Consider the following 15,233-nt stretch of genomic DNA (forward strand, 5'->3'; position numbering starts at 1 on the left):
CCCCCGCCACAAGGTATTGACTCCATGTTATTTGTGTAAAAATACGGTACACATCCCTATTCCGACTCATAGCGACCCTATAAGACAGAGTAGAATTGTCCCATAGGGTTTCCAAGGCTGTAATCTTTATGGAAGCAGACTGCCATATCGCTCTCCTACAGAGCGGCTGGTGTGTTCGAACTGCTGACATTTTGGTTAGCAGCCAAGTGCTTAACCACTGTGCCAACAGAGCACCTCATGAGTACACATAGCTTTACTGTATTCCTATACTCCTTTTAACCACTGCCTGTGCCCTTAATGAGGAGCCTTCTTGGTGCAAATGGTTAAGCACTTAATGACTAACTGGAAGGTTGGCAGTTCAAATCCATCTAGCAGTTCTGCAGAAGAAAGACCTGGTAATCTGCTTTCATAAAGATGACAGCCAAGAAAACCCTATGGGGCAGCTCTACCCTGTCACCCAGGGTCCCTATGAGTCAAAATTGACTTGGAGGCACCTAATGACTACAACATGGTCATTTTACCCTTTAAAACAATGAAAATAAATGACTTCAACCAAATATTGGCATTTACACAAGCAAGTACTTTTCTAAGACTCCTCGAAGTGAAATTGGTGAATTGAGAGACACTTGGATCTTTAGTGTGGGCCAATTCTGCCTAACTGCCCTTGCAAAGACTGCCCTAATGTCAGTAGTAACATTTGAAAGTAATTCTTGGCTTATAACCCTCTCCAACACTGGATAGTATCAACCTTTTTCAGTTTTTCCCAAATGACATTCAAAAATGTGTCTCTTTGTTGTTTTAATTGGTGTCTTGTCATTTGTGGCCATTTGTAGTTATGTTGTGGATCATCTGTCCTTATCCTTTATTCATTTTTCTGTTGAGTTGTTTTTTCTAATTTGAAGGAGTGCTTTGCATTGTATGATTATAATTGTTACATGTGCTGAAAATATTTTCTCTGTCATTCCTGTTTTAGCTATGCTTGTTTTGTCTTTTGCCATGTAGAAGTATTTAATTTTATGTCATACCTCTAAACTTTATCCTTTATGGCTTTTTGGATATATGTCTTATTTAGGAAGGCCTTCTTCTCCTGAGGTTATGCAAATACTTTTCTAAGCTTTTTTTCTAATATTATTATTGTTTTGTTTTTATGTTTAGCTCTTTAATCCATCTGGAAATGATTTTTGTATATGGTGTGAGGTAGGTATCTAAGCATATTTTTTTTTGATGAATAGTCCATCATCCCAACACTTTAATTACTAACCCATCATTTCATATATTAAATTCCAATATTTATACATGGGTCTGCTTCTGGATTCTATTTTATTTCATTGATAAATTTGTCTCTTCCTATGCCAGTAACACAGTGTGTTCATTATTGTAATTTTATGTTTTGCTATCTGGTATAGCAAATCTGTCTCATTGTTCTATTTCAAGTGTGCCTTAGCTTTATCAAGCATTTACTCGTCTAGATGAATTTTATAATCATCTTGTCAATTTCCGTATAACATTCTGTTGGTTTACATTGAAATCGTGTTGAAATTTTAGATTAACTTGAGGGAGTAATGAGAGATTTATGATATTGAGCCTTTCTACCAAAGAAATGGCATGTCTTTCCATTTATTCAGATCTTCTTTTATGTTCTTCACTACCTTTCTTTAAATAGACCTAGCACATTTTCTGCTAAAGTTTTTGCCTGGGAGTTACAAACATTTTTGTTACTATTGTACAATCATATTTTCCATTGTATTTTGAAGTCATTGATGAGAATAGTTTAATTTTTATGTTTATTTTATATCTGGGTAGCTTACAAAGTCATATAATTGGTTCTAATCACTTTTTAGTTAATTGTCTTAAACTTTGTAGACAGATAATTCACAAATAATGACAGTTTCGATTTTTTTTTTTCAATATTTCTGCCTCATTTTACTCTTGCTGTATTGCATTGGCTAGGAATTCGTGAACAGTATTACATAATATCAATGATAGAAAATGCTTTCTATTTTCTTTTTGATTTTAATCAGAATACTTAATCAGGATATTTCTAATGTTTTTTCAAGAAATACAATATTGATAAAGCAAGTTACGATTAAAGGAAATCACCTCCTATTACTGATGAATTAGGACCGTTAATCATGAAATGGTGTTGAAATTTTTTGCGTCTTTTCAAAGGATAATGTTTTTTCTTCTTGTATTTCTTAACATAGTAAATTAAACAGTAGATTTCCTAAGGTTAAAGCATTCTTGCATTTCTAATATAAACCTTCTTGAATTATAATATAGAATTCTTACAGTATATTACATGAGGTCATCATGAGTTGGAATTGACTCGATGCAACCAACAAAACATTGCCGTTTCAATATAGTAGTATCTTATTCATATTTGGAGACCATATTCACAACAGAGATAGTTTTACACATATATAGATATAGACATCTATATCTGTATTTGTATAGTTAAGGCTGTATGCTAAGTTTGATTTGTTGTCTGGCATATTCAAGCCACAGAGAGTGGCTTGGGAAAGTTTCCATCTTTACTTTGCTTTGGAAAAATATAAATAGCATAGAAAATTTTAGTAGAACTCTGGACCTTGTGTCACCTGGATTTTGTACATTTTTTGTTTTGTTTTATTTGCTTTTTATAATTTTATTGTGGTTAAAAAATGCATATACAACAAAAATGACTATTTTAACCATTTTTAAGCATACAATTCCACAACTTTATTACATTCACCATATTGTGCAGTCATCTTCACTATCCATTTCTTAAAGTTTTTAATGCCACACACTCAGTACCCATTAAGCCGTAATTCCCCACTCACTCTTCCTTCCCCCCAAGATCCTGGTAACCACTAATAAACTTGTCTTTATGCATTGGCTTATTCTAGATGTTTTCTGCAAGTGGGATCATACAGCATTTGTCCTTTTGTGCCTGACTTATTTCACTCAGCATGATGTTTTCAAGGTTCATCTATGTCATAGCATGTCTCAGAAATTCACATCTATTTATGAGTGAAAAATGCCCTGATACTTATATGTTTGTACCACATTTTGTTTATCCATTCATCTATTGATGGACCCTTGAGTTATTTCCACCTTTTGGCTATTGGGAATAATAGTGCAAGAAACATTAGTGTACAAGTATCTGGCTGAGTCCCTGCTTTCAATTCTTTTGGGTATACACCCAGGAGTAGAATTGCTGGGTCATGTGGTAATTCTATGTTTAAATTTTCGAGGAACTGCCAAGTTTTCCCACAATGGCTGTATCGTTTTACATTCCCACCAACAATGGATGAGGATTCCAGTTTCTCCACATCCTTGACAATACTTGCTATTTTCCTTTTTTTTTTCCTGATAATAGCCATCCTAGTGGGTGTGACTCTTAGTCAGAATTGGCTCCATGGCAATGGGTTTTTTTTGTTTGTAGTGGGTGTGAAGTGGTGTGTCATTGTGGTTTTGACTTGCATTTTCCTAATGATTAATGACTTTGAGCATCATTTCATGTGCTTGATGCCTGTTTGTCTGTCTTCTTTGGAGAAATGTCTATTCAAGTCCTTTGTCCATTTTTTGGTTGGGTTGTTTGTCTTTTTGTTGTTGAGTTGTAGGAGTTCTTTATATAGTCTAGATAGTAAACCCTTAGCAGATATAGGATTACCATAATATTTTGCCTCATTCTGTAGGCTATCTCTTCACTTTCTCGATAAAGCACTTTGATGCACAATAGTTTTTAATTTTGATCAAGACTAATTTATGTATTTTTCCTTTTGTTACTACCACTTTTGGTGTCATTGGACATCGAACCTTTTTAATGTATAGATTTTTAAACTGTCAAGTTTTTTTACCCTTTCTTAAAATTTTTTATTATGAGCAATTTCTTGTAAGTCAGTCACTATATTTTCAAATTTATTGTTGTAGTAGCCTTAACATTTAAAATTTTTCTCTTCTGTCTCCCTTATTAAGCTTGCCAAAGGCTTATATAATTTTTTTTTTAAACTAGATCAAGTCTACTTTTTTCTTTTGTTTGAGCTTTGTTTTGTTTTATACCAAGTCCTTTTTTAATCTTTATTATTGTTTCCTCTTACTTTCTTTAAATTTATTTTGTAGTTCTTTAGTACTTTTTTTGTTGAATCGTTATTTTGGTTATATTTAATTATTTTAAATTGGTTATATTTAATTATTCTAAACGTTATAAAATTTTCCCCCAAATTAGCTATATTCCCATAGGTTTTAATGAATAGGAGCTTAAATGAATAGGAACTTAGTTATTATTAGTTTAAATAGTTTTAATTTTTTTCTTTGCCAAACACTATTTTAAATATCCAGAGAGCACCTTTTAAAGACATTATCATTTTCCTATTGATTTCAATTTTATTTATTTGGTACAGAAAATGTTTCTTAATTTTACTTTATATTTATTTTTACTCTTGGAATTTGAAATTTTTGTTGAGATCTAATATGTGATTAGTTTTTATAAATGTTTTAAACCAAAAAACCAAACCTACTGCCATCAAGTTGATTACAACTTGTGGCAACCCCCAAATGTTTTTAGGTATTTGAAAATAAGGTGAAACTCTTTAGGGAGGTTAAAAGACACGATCACACAAACCCTTATCTATCAATTCCAACTCATTCTCTGGAATTTTAAAATGTATTTTCATTCATTTTTCACTGTTATCTTCTTGCTCTGTCATTTTGTAACAGGTCTTTTAGCTTCCTATTATAATTGTAGCTTTGTCGGTTTTATTTATGACTTGGTTTCACTCTTTATATATTTTTGTTGCTATTTTGATTGGTACATAAGTTCAGGACAATCATAAGCATGATTTTTGTCATCTTTAAATATAATACAAATCTCTTTGTCTCCATTTAATTCTTGGCATTCTGAATCCTTTTTAATTATATTAATATAGGCAAGTATATTTTGCTTTTTTTAATATTTTCTACCCTTTCATTTTCAATATTTTCTGTTATTTTGTTTTATATATATCCTTTCCAAATCACATGTATCTTGATTCTTTTAACCCAAAGTTTTCTCTTGTCTAAGAGGTAATATAAGGCCCCTGGGTGGCACAAACAGTTTGTGCTTGACTGGTTTGAACCCATCCAGGGGCACCATGAAAGAAGAGTCGTGGTGATGGTCTTCCTTAAAGATCAGAGCCAAGAAAACCCTACGGAACTGTTCTACTTTGTAATACGCGTGGGGTCGCCATGAGTCAGAATCGACTCTACAGCAAAAGATAACAATAACCCATTAGTATTTTTCGTTTGTAGTCATATTCTTTAAACTTCATTCCCATTTTGTATTTTCTATTTACCTTGGTTCCTTCTCCCCCTTTTTGTGGTCTTTTGTGTTGGTTAAAGATTTTTTTGTGTTTAAAAGCCTTTACCAGGCTTTTGATTCTTTTTCTACCTACTATTCTATGCTATTTCATTCCCGATGAGTATTGTTGGTAATAGTATTATTATTTACTTTCTATCTTTATTTTACAGGAAGACTTTATTAGCACCAAATTAGCGACTATTATTTAGATATGAATGTGTTTTCCTGGCTCATTTGCTCGGCATTTTGTGCTGTACCGAAGTCATTGTATTTCTTGGATTCTTATTTCTGTTTTTCTGGGGTCCATCCTCAATTAAGTTTTGCTTTTTCATTATCTGAAATGCTGTAAGTAATTTAATTTCTAAATCCTTGCTTGCCCCCCAAAAACATTTTCACTTGCCTTTATACTTGATACAGAACTACCCTGATTATAAAATCTCAGGTTGAAATAATTTTTCTGCAAATCCATATTATCATTTATCTCCTAAAATACTTCATTTGGGTAAATCAAAGATAACTTCCCTTTTTATAAACAAGATTGCTTGTCTCCCAACAAATCACTCTTTCTTAAGTGTTTATTATTACTATTTCCCCAGCTGGCCCAACATAGAAACCAGAACTTCAGTTATATTGTTCATCAGGACGTTTATAGAGAGCTCTTTTTATCAACGATAAGCATTTTTGTAACTACAAATTCTGTGTATTGGCGAAAAGTTCCAATTTCTGATGGTTTATTTACCAATGATGCAATTAGTTGCTGTGTTTTAAAATATGCAGTGGATTTTCTTCCATTTATGCTAATGTCTTTCACTAGCCAGGCAGTCAAGAGTATTTCCCTAATGTCTTTCTCAGAAAAGAGTGCCCTGGGTGCCTGCCCTTTTAATCACTCCCACTTGCCCTGGTTTTCTGATCAGCAGACCCACAAACCACTATTTTCTTCATTAGGCTGCTTTTAAAGATTCTAATTACTGGTCTCTGAGACTTTATTAAAAGCGGCCATGAATTCTCCTGTGGCCCACTGAATTTCTTATTAGCAAATCACCTCCCATGCTTTGGGAATTTCTCTGTCCTCTTCATCTGACACACTAAGTCCTAAGTCATGGTGAGAAATTCAGGATTGTCAGGTAGAAGCTGAAGTTATAATCCTACAGGTTAAATGGCCATGGAATGTATTGTACCTTAGCTACCCTGGCCAAGGATCCTAACCTGGTGTCTACGAATACTCTGACCATTGATGCCCTCTCGCAATGATCCTGCTGACTTTGCTCAAGACTTCCTCTCACGGTTAGGTTTTACTGTAGTACCAGTTTCTGAAACCCTTTTCTCCTATCTTGTATTCATTACCTAGGACTGCTATAACAAATTACCATAAACCAAATGGCTCAAAACAGCAAAAATTTATCTTTTCCTGGTTCTGGAGGCTGAAAGTTTGAAATCAAGGTGTTGTCAGGGCCATACCCATTCTGAAGACTCTGAGGAAGACTCCTTCCCTGCCTCTTCCTGGCTTCTGGTAGTTAGCAGCAATCCTTGGTGTTCCTTGGTTTGTAGACTCATCACTCTAATTTCTGCCTGGGCTTTCACATGACCCTCTTTCTTCTGTGTGTCTGTGTGTCTCCAGATCTCCCTCTCATTATCAGGACACCAGTCCTTGGACTTAGTGACCACCCTAATTGTTTATGACATCATCTTAATTTTAATACATCTGCAAAAACCCTGTGTCTTAGTTTCTTAGTGTTGCTGTAACAGAAATAATCACAGTGAGTGACTTTAAGGATCAGAAATTTATTTTCTTACAGCGTAGGAGACTACAAGTCCAAATTCAGGGTGGCAGGTATAAGGGAAGGCCCTTTCTGTCTGCTTTGAGGCAAAATCCTTGTCTCAGCCTCTCTAACCTTTTGGCACTCCTTGGAGATCTCCACATGGCATCTATCTTTCCCCCTTTGTGCTTGTTTGTGCTTCCTGATTTCTTCTTTGTCTCTGCTGCTCTTATATCAATAGGGGGTGATAGATTTAGGACAAACCCTACATAGATATGGCCATATTAGCATAACAAAGAACATTGTATTCCCAAATGGGATTACAGCCACAGGTATCGTGGTTAGGATTCCCACACATATTTTGGGAGCAGGAGGGCACAATTCATTCCATAACACCGTATTTCCAAACAAGGTCTCATTCACAGGTACTGGGGTTAAGACTTCAACGTATCTTTTTAGGGGACACGTTTCCGTGTGATTTATCCTAAATACCATGTGATTTTTCCTAACACTCAGTGCCAAGGAACCTACCTTCTCTCAAGCTTTATCTCTAATTGCTACCCTAGCTGCCTCTAGCATCGTAGGTCTTGGATGTCAGTGTCTCCACTCACCCTCTGATACAAGCTGCATAAGGTTGTGGCTGTGTTGGAGTAAGATGCACCTAGAGCGCATCAGGAAACCCTGGTGGTGTGGTGGTTAAGAGCTATGGCTGCTAACCAAAAGGTTGACAGTTCAAATCCACCAGGCGCTCCTTGGAAACCATATGTGGCAGTTCTACTCTGTCCTATAGGGTCGCTATGAGTTGGAATCGATTCGATGGCAACCGGTATAGAGTGCGTCAAAGGAGCCCTGGTGGTGCAATGGTTAAGTGCTCAGCTGCTAACTGAAAGGTCAGCTGTTTGAACCCACCAGCTGCTCCGAGGAAGAAAAGACCTGGCAATCTTCTTGGGTATAGATTAAAAAAATAGATCACAGCCTAGGAAACCCTACGGGAAAATACTACTCTATCCGATAATGTCACTGTGAGTTGGAATAGACTCAACAACACACAAACAACAACAGAATGTATCAACATATGAAGTGTGACAGACGTAACTGATTCTGGCCATCTGGTCACTCTGTGTATGCCTCTGTCTTCTCCCCCTGTAGGTAGGAGGACACACCATGCTCCCCATTCGTTGGATGCCCCCTGAGAGCATCATGTACCGGAAGTTCACTACGGAAAGCGACGTGTGGAGCTTCGGGGTGATCCTCTGGGAGATCTTCACCTATGGAAAGCAGCCGTGGTTCCAGCTCTCAAACACAGAGGTAAAGAAGGGGGCAAATGGGAAACTTCATTTTTGTTTTTACATGCGTTTTTCGTGGTAAAATATATATAACAAAACGTTTTCCATTTCAACCATTTTTACACTTACAATTCAGTGACATTAGTTACGTTCGCCATATTGTACAACCATTGCCACTATTTGTTTCTATATTTTTTCATCACCATAAACAGAAACCAATGCCCTGTAAGCACTGGAAAGTTATTGCATAAGGGGAACTTGATTTGGGGAAACGCTGATAAGAAATATCTAAGGCCATGACATGTGCGCAGTCTACAAAATGTCAGGTGGGGTTTTTAGCCCACTGACAAGAGTTAATGTAGGCATAAGCATAGAAGTTATAGGGAAGAACTTCTTAGGAAAAAAAAAATAACTGTAGAAAATAGATATAAATGTCAAAAAAGTGTAAAATCCGATGTCTAAATTGAAATATGAGTCACAGTTCTGTTTATTCTGCCACACTTAAAAATTATGAATGTTTCACTAAGACCGAAAATGAAAACAAAGAACAACTATGAGTTTTTCAACTGTGCCATCTTGTGGAAACACCTACTACTTAGTATGCCTAAGTAATCTGGGGCCGCAAAGATTTTAGGCATGCCAGGACCGGGGTGTAGTGATGGTGAGTTGGGAAGGCAAATTTCAAATGATTGACAGACCCGTGTGTGGCCTTCCACCAACAAAATGAAACATAATAAGAAGCAAATTAATAATAAAAAAAAAAAGTTTCTAAGAAACATAATAATAAATAACAGTAGTAAATAAGTTAAATTTTTATAATTTGAATTTATAATAATAATAAATTGTAATAGTAGCTAACATTTAGTGCCAGACACTTTTCTAAGCATTTTATTTTATTTTTTTATTGTACTTTAAGTGAAAGTTTACAATTCAAGTCAGCTTCTCATACAAAAGCTTATACACACATTGTTATGTGACCCTAGTTGCTCTCGCCATGATGTGACAGCACACTCCTCCTCTCCACCCTGTATTTCCCATGTCCATTCAAGCAGCTCCTGTCCCCCTCTGCCCTCTCATCTCGTCTCTGGACAGGAGCTGCCCACATAGTCGCATGTGTCTACCTGAGCTAAGACGCACACTCCTCACCAGTATCTTTTATGTCTTATAGTCCAGTCTAATCTTTGCCTGAAGAGTTGGCTTTGGGAATGGTTTTAGTTTTGGGCTAACAGAGAGTCCGAGGGCCATGTCCTCTGGGGTCCGTCTGGTTTCAGTCAGACCATTAAGTCTGGTCTTTTTACTAGAATTTGAGTTCTAGTAAATTTAAGTTCTCCTGCTCCATCAGGGACTCTCTGTTGTGTTCCCTGTCAGGGCAGTCATTGGTGGTAACTGGCACCATCTAGTTCTTTCTAAGCATTTTAGCTGTGTTAACTCAATTTATTTCCACAAAAAAATCATTAAGATGACCTATTGAGATTCAGGACAAAGAGGGCGGAACTCTTTGGGTTCTTGGGATGGATTGGCCAAGGCTCAGAGGTGAGAGCCTCTGGACAGGGAGAAAGCTTGGGCCATGGTTACATGACTCTTGGGCATCCAAAGCCAGCCAAGATGCTTCTCAGCATTATGTCTGGGCATTGGCTCAAGGGATTCGGCATAGTTTGTAGACAGTAAGGGAGCAGGTTTCCAACCCAGCAGACCTTCAAGAAATTGCAGTTCTTTTTATGGCCTCTTGTTCTCTGGGAAAAAGTGAGCCAAAGAAACTTTTAATTTTGGAATCTTATCTAAATATTCAAGAAAGTCTCTTTCCTTTTGGAAGTTGTGCTCATCCCTGCTCCTACATCTTGACTGCTTAATTAAGTGAATTTCAAAGACTGACATCTACACTATCTCAACATTCATACGCTCAGTGGGGCCTAACCACAAAACTTAAAACATTTTAACAACCTTTTAAAAAATTGAAAAAGTGCACGTCAGAACCCATTTGTTATGGTATTTTAAAAAACTGGTACTGGTATCCTAGGGGTTGAGATTGCTGGTAAACACACACACATTCAAACATGCACACACGTCCATGCATGCATGCATACACACATGCACATGGCATGCACATAGATGTATGCACATACATATATGTATTTACAGATTCACACCAAACACTCATGTATTCTCATAAGCACACACATGCACTTATGTGCGCACACTCATGCACACATGCATGTACACACGTACACATGCTCCCATGCACCCTGAGCACAGTCTCCATGTATGGTGGCTCCAGTAAAGAGAAAACCTGGGCTGAGGGTACAGTTAGTCTTGGCAGAAGACTTGTCCTGGGCATACGAACTGGCCCATAGTAGCTAACAAAGTGTTTGGGGTCTCTTCTAAGACAGTTTGGTGAGGCACTGGCCTTGAAGGCAGGATTTCCGTCCCAGCCACCTCTTCCACTCCCCCCACCACAGCATCCACATACTGGCAGCCACTGGTAATGAGTTTCTTTATGGATGCTGACAAACTGAGTAGGCTCCCACTGGGAGAGACACTGCAAAGTGCTTTTGAACTTAGTATCAGCAGCTGCTACTCCAGTTGGAGTTGGATCTGTTCTCATGGAGGTGAAGGTAATGGAGAGTGGAAATGGGGCTCTAATCTCAAGAGGGAATATGAGCAGCTGGAGAGGTATCAAGTTGGTAAGGAAATGAGCCTAGCTGGCCATCCCAAATGGTCTGAATATGACCAGGAGGGCACTGGTGTGGTGACGGTTTGAAGAGCTCACCCAGGTTTGGGGTGGCATGAGACAACACATCTAGACAAGGCACTGTTGGGGCGACATAAGGAGATACAAATGAGAAAAAGGCAGTTCCCTTGCCCAACCAAGCACAGACTAATAGGGGCAAAAATGGAAAAAAAAAAATTTTTTTTTTGTTCAGGTCCTGAACTAGAGACTATTTTGCATGTTTGTATCATCATAACCAATTTTCACATGAAGAAACTGAAGTTCATGTTAAGGTTACACTGTGTAGAGTGAGGGAGAAGTTAAGGGTAAACTGGAAACTGGAAGATAGAGCCTTGAAAATGCACATATTCAGTGTCAGCTAAGAAGTGCCTTTAGGAATCAGAAATCATCTGCAAATACAGGCTTCATCCTAAAGTGGCCATTTGAGGTTGGGGTTGGTCCAGCCATGTTTTATTTGTTTTCTTCATACTTCTCCTTATTGCCTTCCCTTCAATATATAGGGCCATACAGTCTCTTTTCTTGATCTCATTTGGTCTTACAGCACTCTTAGGAGGTGGGCAAGGCAGATATCATATCCCCATTGTACAGATGAAGATGCTGAGAGCCTGAGAGGTTAAATGACTTGCACCCAACTAGCCAGTGGTAAATCAAGCAATTAGTCTGAGTGTTAAGAAGGACTTTAAAAGAAAGAGGATGCATGGTTTAGTGCCAAGAGCAGGGTAGGTCAGGACTAGCTGAGAAAGTGCTCAGAGGTGAGCATGTCAATGTGAAAAGAGGCTGTAGCTGAGAGAGGAACTTGCCAAGAGGTGGGAGCCAAAGGGAGATAGGCATGGAGGGACCCAGTGGTGCAGCACTCCGTCCTTTGAAAGTTAGACAGATTCATAAGACAAAGAGGATCCCCATTACCAAATGGAAAAGGAATGCAGCTGAACCATTGAGATGAGGCTCAGAACTAGAGAAGAAGAGAAGTAAGAGTCTGTGTTGAGAGTCAGATAGAGTGGAAGTCAACAAAGGCCTGAGCCAAGGGGTGGAGTGTAAAGGGCAGCATTGGGTTTGACCAGCCAGTCCTGATCATTGCTTTCAAAACTCAGACACAAGACAGGTAAGAAACTCAGTGCTGTCTCCTGACCAATGCTTGTGGACACCCTGGCTCTGCAGTGAAGCTCATCAATGAGGTTGTTGCGTTTTTCAGAGTATGAGCCACAGGGCCAAGGCTGGGCTTTGGATGTAACTTCCTTGTCCTCTCCTGCTCTATTGCAGGTCATCGAGTGCATTACTCAAGGTCGTGTTTTGGAGCGGCCCCGAGTCTGCCCCAAGGAAGTCTATGATGTCATGCTGGGGTGCTGGCAGAGGGAACCGCAGCAGCGGCTGAACATCAAGGAGATCTACAAAATCCTCCATGCTTTGGGGAAGGCCACCCCAATCTACCTGGACATCCTAGGCTAGTGGTGGCCAGTGGTCATCAAGAATTCCTCTCTGCTGCCTCCTCTCTCCCTGCCTTCCATCTCCTTTGGCCACCTCACAACTCCTTTCTTCCATCCTTGACTGAAGCGAACATCTTCATAAAAACTCAAGTGCCTGCTACACATACAACACTGAAAAAGAAAAAAAAAAGAAAGAAAAAAAAAAACCTGTAAGGCAGTTTGGCATATATATATACATATATATATATTTATATATCTAACTATCTATCTATATCTATAGAGAGATACTTTCTTCACTAAGACAGAGAGAAGCTGCTGATACAGAAAACCACAAGACTTTAACAACAACTCAGAAAATCTTAAATGCTATTAACGCAAATGAGGAGTCCATTTGACTTAAGCTGTGGCCCGTGCTCCTTCAGCTCTGGCTTTTGGGAGCGGAAGACCTTGACGATAGACAATCTTCCCGTGGGGATGGGAGGAGCCGGGGTGGGCAGCCAATCACTGCTGGGTATTGGCGATACTCCCTGGAGCTCTGCACAAGTACAAGTGCTCAGCTAGGAAATGACTCCGGACCAAGGTCCTCTGGGCACATGTTGTGTCTCTCCTGTCCATTGCCTCCACGCCCTTTCCCCTTTCCTCCACTTCAAGACAGTTTTCTAATGTGTCCATTCTTAAAAGTATAGACTTGATGCTTTTGGGAATACAATGATGGCACCTACGGGTAAACACTGAACAAACAACACACAAAACCATGACAACAGAAGACCAATCCATTGAGGGTGTCAACCGTGCTCAAGTTTCTTGCTAGATTTGAAAGGGATGTGCCATCTATCCTCTGAACTTCAAGAACTGGACTTTCTGGATTTAAAGAACCAAGAAGAAAAAAGAGCTGGAACCCAGACCCTGATAAGGCACTGCCACCGTCTTTCCATCCTTGGAAAGACCCTTTGGCCACCCCCTCCTATTTTTAGGCCCCTGGGTAGTTGAAGAGGTTAGAAAACAGTCATTCATCCTCCAAACTGTCCTGTGACTGGACACAGCAGGCTTCAGAATTTCAGCCGGAGGAGACTTAGTTGCTTGTAGGTCATTATAAGGTTGCCCTTCTGGGTCCTCCTCATTTCTCCTCCTGCTTCCCTCAGCTCCGAGCCCCCACTTCCTGGGCTTCTCCAAAGCCCCAGTAAACCCCACTGCCACGGAAGGGAGCCAGATTGAGCAGGGGGCTGGGGCAGTGCTTGTTTTAGGGAGCCAGGCAGCCAAGTGGGCAGGAATCAGCAGGGGAGAATCTATTTGGCACCTGCACCCAGCCCCTTGGCATTCTCCTCACGTTTCCAGCCCCTGGAAGGATTGATGCATCTGCCTTTGAGCTGTTGTGAAGACGCAGGGGCTGAGGAATAGCTTTGTGGACTGGGGGCCGAGTGGGGGAGGGCCTGAGGCTTCTCTGGAAGATGTCCAGTGAGTGGCCACTGCTGCAGGCTTGGCATCTTAATGAGGACCGAGCCCCGACCAGGGAGGGAGAATAAAGCATATGGGCTGGGGCCAGCTCCCTCTGCCCCAGCACCAGAGAAATGACTGCCTTCTCGCTGCTGCCAAGGACAGCAACAGGGTCAGATCTCTGGGCCTCTCTGCCACGTGACAAGGAATGCCCGTGGAAGCCAACCACCCGACCCCGCCAAGCCCTCTTGCTGGGGAGAAAAGGAAGTTCCCCTCACAGGCCATCCAGCCCCTCCACCTCACTCCAAGCACAGCTACCTAACAGACTGGCCTTTGTGGAACTGGAGCCTCTCGGGAGCCTCTGACCTGGCTCTTTTACTGCCAGCTTAAGGGACTGGCAGCAGCCTGGACCTTCTGGCCAGCTGGAGCCAGCTGAAGTGTGGGCATCCCTGTTTGGGGTTCAGACTGAATTATGTGTATGTGGTTTTACTTGTTTCTTAGACCAACAAATGTTTTTACTCAAATAGAAAAGAGCTGTGCTCAGATTATAGGCCACTTATAGGATTCGGGGATCGGGGGGCTGCTCAGCTGGACTGGGAAGGGAGGGAGGTGAGCTGGGAGTTTGGTGTGGGTCTATCACTGTGCTATGCTCCTAGCCCCTGGGGACTTTTTGAGGAAAGCTCTTTGGATTGACCACATCAAAAGAACCCTTTGCTATCTATCCCATGGTGATTACCCCTCTTGTCTTTTTACCTAGAGGCCCTTGCTCTGCTCTGGGAATGTTAATACTGGTAGGAAATATACAATCTGGTGTAAGCTGGGTAACTAAGAGACGGGTGTTCAGGGAGGATGCGATTTGAGGGGAAAAGTGTCTTCTGGTTAGATGTGAGGATCCAAGGCTCCTGTTGGTGCCCCTTTCCCATATCCCCCCAAACAGACACTGTGTGGCTTCCGTTTTCTTGGCTGTGTGTTTCTAGAACTTCATACTCATTGATGAGCTGGGAAGAAGGAGGAATGGAGAGGGATTGGAGGCTGTTGTGAAGAACGTGCTAAGCGTTCACATCAGGGCACTAACTCGTCTGATGAAATAAGGCAGTTCTTCCGGGAACAGGGAGCACTAAAGGAGACTAAAATTGTCAGCTTGCCCTAATCTTAGCCCCACAGGCCTCCATGTTGGCCTTGGGGTCATCTCTGCCATGCCCATGGTAGACAGCTGCCTATGGAAGAGCCGAGAAAGACAGTACCTGAGCAAGAAGGAGGAGGGAGGACCTGCTTTCTTTCTGCCCT

At 40.2% G+C, this 15,233-nt stretch overlaps 1 protein-coding gene across 2 annotated transcripts in view; it reads left to right on the forward strand.

The window, feature by feature from the left end:
• Positions 1-12,701, forward strand: part of NTRK3 (neurotrophic receptor tyrosine kinase 3) — a 473,624-nt gene extending 460,923 nt beyond the window's left edge. For both annotated transcript variants that reach the window (XM_049905334.1, XM_049905331.1), the window contains 2 exons: positions 8,224-8,382; positions 12,349-12,701. In XM_049905334.1, the coding sequence (XP_049761291.1) occupies positions 8,224-8,382; positions 12,349-12,534 (345 nt within the window). In that variant the 3' untranslated portion in view covers positions 12,535-12,701. The remainder of the gene's footprint in view (positions 1-8,223; positions 8,383-12,348) is intronic.
• The last annotated feature ends 2,532 nt before the right edge of the window (positions 12,702-15,233 follow it).

Source organism: Elephas maximus, chromosome 13, assembly GCF_024166365.1.
Source record: "Elephas maximus indicus isolate mEleMax1 chromosome 13, mEleMax1 primary haplotype, whole genome shotgun sequence".
In the NCBI taxonomy this organism is placed as follows: Eukaryota; Metazoa; Chordata; class Mammalia; order Proboscidea; family Elephantidae; genus Elephas; species Elephas maximus.